The following is a 7,500-nucleotide window of genomic DNA, read 5'->3' as shown; positions in this document are numbered from 1 at the left end:
TATGTGATTGAATAGATGAACCAAAACGACACGTTTTCTCGGCATGTTCCCCTCCGCTCCTCTCTGTGTGACTGACGGGGTGAACCACCACGCCTTCTCATTCCGTCCGGAGGGGGAAAATTGTGGATATTGCCGTCCTCTCTCTCTCTCTCTCTCTCTCTGCGTGAAACACACACACACACACAGACGCATGCATACACAGCACGCAGACAAGTGTGTGTGTGTGTGTGTGCGCGCGTGTGTGTGTGTTTGACAGTCGTGCGTTCGAACGCAGACAACGTGTGCGTGTGCATCTGTGTGTCTTGACTGCATGACGTGTTTGTGTCAACGACTGCTCGTGTCTTGTGCGCACTCCCTCGCCCTCCCCCCCTCCAAGCCCCTCCCCCCCCCCCCCCCCCCTACACACACACACACCCCTCTCCACTCCCACCCCCACCACCTCCCAAACTTTCTCTCCCCATCCATCCACCCACTCCCCATCCCACCCCCATCCCTGTTGTGAATGACATTTGTCGCGGACGTGTATGTATGTTTATGTTTCTTCACGTAGTTCGCCTCTGTGTGTGTGTGTGTGTGTGAGAGAGAGAGAGTGTGTGCGTGCGTTCATGCATTTGTGGGTCTGTTTGTGTGCGTGCGTGCGTGTGTGCCAACAGATGTGGACGAATGCGAGGAGGACAATGGAGGGTGCGTGGACGTGTGCATCAACAAGCGGGGCAGCTATCTGTGCCGCTGTGAGAAGAAAGGGCGACGGTTGGCCAAAGACAGACACACGTGCGAAGGTAACAACTGCTGTATATCAATCTTGAGTCTTGTTTTTTTGTTGTTGTTGTTTTTTCTCTGTCTGTCCCTTTTTTTTGACTCACTTGTGTAAACAAAGTGAGTCTATGTTTTAACCCGGTGTTCGGTTGTCTGTGTGTGTGTGTGTGTGTCCGTGGTAAACTTTACCATTGACATTTTCTCTGCAAATACTTTGTCAGTTGACACAAAATTAGGCATAAAAATAGGAAAAATTCAGTTCTTTCCAGTCATCTTATTTAAAACAATATTGCACCTCTGGGATGGGCACAAAAAAATAAAAAATGAAGCCTAGTTATATTTAATAGTTGCATTTACTGGGTTGTTTTTTTTTTTGTATTCTCTAAACCTGGCACTTTGATCTGATATTCTGACACAACAACAAGAGCAGTGATTATTATCATTTTTTGTTCAAACAGGAACTTCTTTTGCTAAGCATGGAAGTTTTATTTATTTTGAAAATGTTTTTGGCGCAGATAGTAAAGAAGGGAAATTACTCTGTACTGATTAATGCTAGGGGACTTAATTTGCTTTAAACTGATCTTTCTCATCTTAAACATCACATTTTGAAATTATACTCAATACATAAAAAGCTTGTGTTTCACAAGTGAGTCTTGAAGGCCTTGCCTCTCTTGTTTTTTGTTTGTTTGTTTGTTTGTTTTTTGTTTTTTTTTCTGTCTGTCCCTTTCTTTTTTTTTTTTTATCTGTGCCATCATGTGCGCCGTTATCAGTGGCATTTCTTCCTCGCCGCTCACTCCGAGTCTCCCCCATTCACACTGACAACCAGACCTGGTGGGTTCGTGCCTGTAGCCGTCCACAGGAAACTATCGGTGTGAGGTCGCCAGGAGGCCACACATCAGAGGAGACTTCACGAGTGTTCGTTGTTTTTTGGGGTTTTTGTTTGTTTGTTTTTTTGTTTTTTTAAGTCTGCAGCTTTGGACAATTTGACCAGAAGGGGAGGGCTTTTTTTCCAACAGTTCGTCGTACTCAACTCTGCCACTGCTGTTTTTTGTTTGTTTGTTTGTTTGTTTTTGATTTTTTTTTTTTTTTTTTGGGGGGGGGGGGGGGATACGGGGGATGCTTTTATTTGAGTTAATAGTCAAACAGGGCCTAGGATTTGATCTTCGTTCTTTAGTTTAACGTCTTTTCACTGTACTAGACGATGGATTTGATCTTTTTGTTTCTGTAATTGTCACTTTCTGTTTTTTGTTTGTTTGTTTTGGGGTTTTTTAATTGAGGTTTCCCGACGGATAAAATGAATGTACAGTTACAGAGTAAATGTGTAGGTTTGTGTGTGCGATGACAGAGGAAGCGTAAAGATGGCCATCTCTCATCTGACCCCCTTTTCCCTGTCTCTCTCTCTATCTCTGTCTCTCTCTCTCTCTCTCGCTCTGTCTCCGTCTGTCAGTTTCTGTCTCTCTCTTTCTCTCTTTCTCTGCCTCACTCTCTCTGCCTCTCAGCCATCTCCCTTCTTTTTTCCCCCGCCTCTCTCTCTCTATCTTGCTCTCCTCTCCTCTCTCTCCCTTCCCTCTCTTTCCCCTCCCGTCTATTGCAGTTTCCCTTGCCCCCCTTCTCTCTTTCCCGTCGTTTCTCCCCCACCCCTCCCCTCTCTCTCTCTCTCTGTTCCCTTCTCTCTCCCTCCCTCTCTCCCTCCCTCCCTACCTCTACCTCTCTCTCTCTCTCTCGCTCTCCTTCCCTCCCTCCCTCTCCCTCTCTCTGTGTGTTCCCTTCTCTCTCCCTACCTCCCTCCCTCCCTACCTCTACCTCTCTCTCTCTCTCGCTCTCCTTCCCTACCTCTACATCTCTCTTTCTCTCTCTCTGTTCCCTTCTCTCTCCCTCCCTCTCTCCCTCCCTCCCTACCTACCTCTACCTCTCTCTCTCTCGCTCTCCTTCCCTCCCTCCCTCTCCCTCTCTCTGTGTGTTCCCTTCTCTCTCCCTACCTCCCTTCCTCTCCCTCTCTCTCTCCCTCTCTCTTATTATACAGACCAGTATAACAGACCAGTATACAGGTCCACAAATGACCGATATACTGAATTGTGTGCCAATTGTTACTTTTAAAAGAAATTGTGCCCTGTTTATATTCATTCCTTCAAAACTGAGGCCATGGCATTTTGCTGAATAATAATAAGGATTATATATATATATATATATATATATATATATATAATCATTGTTATAATTATCTCTCCTACTTTTTCTCTTCTCAACATCCACTCCCCCCCCCACCCCACCCCCTTTCTCTCTCTCTCTCTCCCCTTCCCATCGCCCACCCCCTTCTCACTGCCTGTCACCAGACATCGACGAGTGTGAGCGGTACAAGAACAAGGTGTGTCAGCACGGCACCTGCCACAACACGGACGGCTCCTACCTGTGCACGTGCGGCGCCGGTTACGTCAGTTCCTATGACGACAGCGCCTGTGAAGGTCGGCCGCTACTGACGTCATAGCGTTAAAGCCTACAGGGACTGTGTTCTTTTGTTTTGGTTGAAGTGCAAAAAAAAAAAGTGGGGTGTGGGGGAGGGTATCGGGGTGGGGGGTCGGGGGGGGGATGGGACTGGAGGGGTGGGGGAGGGAGGGGTTTAAAGGGGTGTATATATTTGCTGTTCGTTCTTTAGTTTGTCTTTTCACTGTAAGTGATGTTAGACCAGGGTAAGGGGAAAAAATCGAAGGAGGGGAAAAGAAATTAACGTGTAACGCATGCAAGTATGTGAAAGTGTGTGTGCGTGTGCGCGTGCGTGCGTGTGTTACATATATGGTGCGTGTGTGTGTGTGTGTGTGTGTGTGTGTGTGTGTGTATAAAATATGGGGGGGTGTGAAACTTAGTATATTTGTTGAAAATGAACATAGTTGTAAACGCTGTTGAGTTTACCGTGATGAAGTCAATAATAATAATGATAATAATGATGATGATGATGATGATAACAATAATGATAATGATAATAATAGTCATATATTTAGTAGCGCGAACTCTTGTGCAGAAATAAATCAAAGTACAGAGAGAACATATAAATTATATGTAGTTCAGAAGGCAAGAAGTAAAAAAAAATAAAAAGAAAGAAAGAAATAAAAGAAACTATGGACGGAAAAGAGAGAGGGTAAGGAGGAGCTTTTTTATTTTTTTTTTTTTATTTTTTTTTTCTTTTTCTTATTAAAGAAAGAGGTAGGTTTCAAGGCAAGACTTTCATTGAAAAGAACCGAGTGCAGAGGTTTGACACGAAGCGAGAGAACCGAAGACGGTTCCCACGAGATGGGTGACACACACGCTGTTGATGAATGACAACGACGACGACGACGATGATGATGATGACGTGCTGCTGTTTTCAGATATCGACGAGTGAAAAAACATGGGTCCAGTCTTCCTGGGGGTACTGGTTGCAGATGTACTCCATGGCCAGGACCTTCCTTTGGGTGTCTGACTGTGTTCCTCTTTTCTCCACTCCGGGAATGCTGGTGACGACTGTTGGGAACACCTGCCCCTTCCCTGCCCCTTCCAAGATGGGTGGGTGACATTTGCCGGGATAGGCTTTGCTTCGTGCTCCATCAAGACTGGGGTTTGTCTTTCCAAGGCGTCTTGACTGGTGGATGAAGCTGCCTCTTTTCAGCCGGCTCTTGGTGGGTCTGCTCATTCTGTTGTTCATTGGATGGTTTTCAAGGCGTTTGAATTTTGCTGCCTGGATGAGGATCTTTGTGTCCCTTCTGTCCTCCAATGACTGTAGCCCAGTGGTCTCCTCCATCTTCAGGACTGGGGTGGATCTCATGGTGCCAGTTATGACACGCTGAGCTTGGTTCTGTTGATGAATGACGACGATGACGATGACGATGACGATGATGATGATGACGTGCTGCTGTCTTCAGATATCGACGAGTGTGCGGCCAACAGCACGCAGTGTTCCCAGCTGTGCATCAACACCCCTGGGTCATATCAGTGCGGCTGTCACGAGGGTTACGTGCTGGACTCGGACATGGTCACCTGTCTCGGTGAGTGTGTGGAAGTGCGGGGGTGGGGTGGGGGGGGGTTGAGGGGGGGGGGGGGGGAGTGTGTGTGTGTGTGGAGGGGGGGGGTAGTGTGTGTGTGATTGTGTCTGTGGCTCTGTGTGTGTATGTGTGTATGCGCGTGTGCGTGTGACTGTGTGTGTGTCTGTGTGTGTGTATATATGTGTGTGTATGCGTGTGTGTCAGTGTGTGTGTGTGTGTTTCTCTGTCTGTTTGTGTGTGTGTGTCCTATTGGCTGATAATAACGGTGATGTCTAAGTGAAGTACAGCCGTCCGGCATTGACAGTTGCCAGAAAATTTGAAGCGGTGTCTGTGTGGCCCCTCTGTATGTGTGTGCGTGTGTGTGCGTGCGTGTATGTATACTTGTGTGTGTGTGGCTCTGTGTGTGTGTGTGTGTGTGTGTGTGTGTGGCTCTGTGCGTGTGTGTGTGGCTTTGTGTGTGTGTGTGTGTGGCTCTGTGAGTGTGTGTGTGGCTCTGTGAGTGTGTGTGGCTCTGTGCGTGTGTGTGACTCTGTGCGTGTGTGTGTGGCTCTGTGTGTGTGTGTGTGGCTCTGTGAGTGTGTGTGTGTGTGTGTGTGGCTCTGTGTGTGTGTGTGTGTGTGTGTGGCTCTGTGTATCACTGTGTGTGTGTGTGTGTCGGGACAGACAAGGACGAGTGCGGGGAGAACAGCACCCTGTGTGAGGACACCTGTGTCAACAGCCCCGGCGGCTTCACGTGCATCTGCACCAAGCTGGGTCACGTGCTGGCTGCCGACAACTTCTCCTGCCTCGGTAGGTCAGCCATGACAAGTGAGGAGACCGACAAGACATGACAAGACTTGCTGTGTGTGTGGGTGTGTCATTCTTCTTCTCGTGCGATAAGAGGACACCCCCAGTCTCTGCCATGAAGGCGGCTGTATGCTGCAGGTCCTCCGTGGTAGATCTTCCGGGCCTACTGAAGTTTGTTCTCGGGCCAGTACACCACTTTAGACAAGATAAGACGTGTTTATTTTCAGGGAAATTCTCGTGGGAGGTGAGGGGCACATGAACATGCTACATATTCGTGTGACTAATACAAACATACTATGCTGATATATCGCAGAGTACGAGACAAAACGTGTTTATTTCAGGACACCCCACCCCACCCTCCCACCACCGCCCCGCCCCGCCCCGCCCCGCCCTCCTCCCCTCCCGTGGAGATACATGTGAATGTTAGGTATTTCATGTAACTGACGCAGACGATGAAACGCCCCTGACACTGTTCACAATCAGATACAGCTGCCGTGCGAACTGGTTGGTTGATACATTTGGAAGAGAAACAACAGTTATGCATCGATTAAGCAGAATGTGAATCTTTTCTTCTTGTTTTCGCATTTTTCTTCTTCTTCTTCTTCTTTTTTTTTTTTTTTTTTTTTCTCGGGGTTTGTTGTTGTTGTTTTTTCATCATGCTAGAGGTGATTGTAATTCTCACAAGAATGTGTAAACAAGTCAGCCTTCTTGAGATGGAATAAAAATAAATAAATAAATGTGTGAGAGAGAGAGAGAGAGAGCTGATGCCTAACAATGACTCTATGAAGACGTCAGTTTATTTGCGTGTAGTTTTTTGTTGTTGTTGTTGTTTATGATGAGAAGACGACCGATTACTTAATGCTCTCTCTTTGCGCTTTGCCGGCAATGGCCAAGCAGATGCATCATATCGAAAGCGTGATATATATACCTAGACAAGACAGTCGTTCAGAATGCCCACTCAGAAGTTAGAGCTTTCGTATTCAGGGGTGTTGAGAATCGATTGAATCGGTTATGACAGTAGACTTGAATAACATTGACGTCGGTTTTGATAAACTGCGTTGTCGTTGATGTTGATGTTGATGTTGAGCAGCGTGCACAGACCTGGAATACTATGACGATTCCACGCAAAGCTGCCGCGCATGCCCGGCGCATGCGCACGCCGTGGCGGACAAGGTGGCGATGGCTGTGTCGGACTGTGAGTGTGAGGCGGGCTTTAAGGGCTCCCCGGCCCTCATGACGGACTGCACGGGTGAGTTAGTGTGTGTGTGTGTGTGTGTGTGTGTGTGTGTGGTGCTAGGCTGACAGTGTCAAGCTGCCACACACGTTCACTGCAGATAGCTATAAACACACATACATCAGTACACGCATGCATGCACACACATACGCACGCACGCACTCTTGCACGCACACACACGCACACACACACACTCACTCACCCACATCCAGAATTATCCAGATCCTTTGTACCATATACAGACATGAAGCGGAAGGTGAACACTTACGTTAAGGATCTTTGGCAAGAGGAGTGGAACACCGAGACGGACAACAAGCTCTTCCAGATCCGTCCGGACCTAAAAGAGACCCTCCCTTCGGGGGTGAAGAACAGAAAGGAGGAGTCTGTGCTGTGCAGACTGCGTACGGGGCACACTTTTTTTTACTCATTCTTACTTGTTGAAGGGGGAAGAGGCCCCTCGATGCATTCCCTGTGATGAGCCTCTCACCATGAAACACGTGCTCCTTGATTGTTGGGATCTGCATGACGTTAGACGCAGACATTACACGGCGGTTTCTTTGAAGACTTTGTTTCGTGATGTCCCTCCGTGGGCGCTGATGGACTTCTTAAAAGAAGTGAACATTTTTAACCAGATTTGAAGGTTTTAAACTATGGAAGTTTTTTTAACTTTGGAGTGGAAAGTTTGAAGTGGTGACTCGTTTTAATTGGTTG

The 7,500-nt window shown here is 47.4% G+C and overlaps 1 protein-coding gene across 1 annotated transcript in view; it reads left to right on the top strand.

The window, feature by feature from the left end:
- Positions 1–7,500, top strand: part of LOC143283746 (uncharacterized) — a 146,241-nt gene that overhangs the window by 104,472 nt on the left and 34,269 nt on the right. Inside the window, exons 9-13 of the mRNA XM_076590047.1 lie at positions 654–779; positions 3,090–3,218; positions 4,650–4,772; positions 5,433–5,558; positions 6,646–6,804. Of these exons, the coding sequence (XP_076446162.1) occupies positions 654–779; positions 3,090–3,218; positions 4,650–4,772; positions 5,433–5,558; positions 6,646–6,804 (663 nt within the window). The remainder of the gene's footprint in view (positions 1–653; positions 780–3,089; positions 3,219–4,649; positions 4,773–5,432; positions 5,559–6,645; positions 6,805–7,500) is intronic.

Source organism: Babylonia areolata, chromosome 7 (assembly GCF_041734735.1).
Source record: "Babylonia areolata isolate BAREFJ2019XMU chromosome 7, ASM4173473v1, whole genome shotgun sequence".
Classification (NCBI taxonomy): domain Eukaryota; kingdom Metazoa; phylum Mollusca; class Gastropoda; order Neogastropoda; family Buccinidae; genus Babylonia; species Babylonia areolata.
This window is presented reverse-complemented; position numbering and strand designations above follow the sequence as displayed.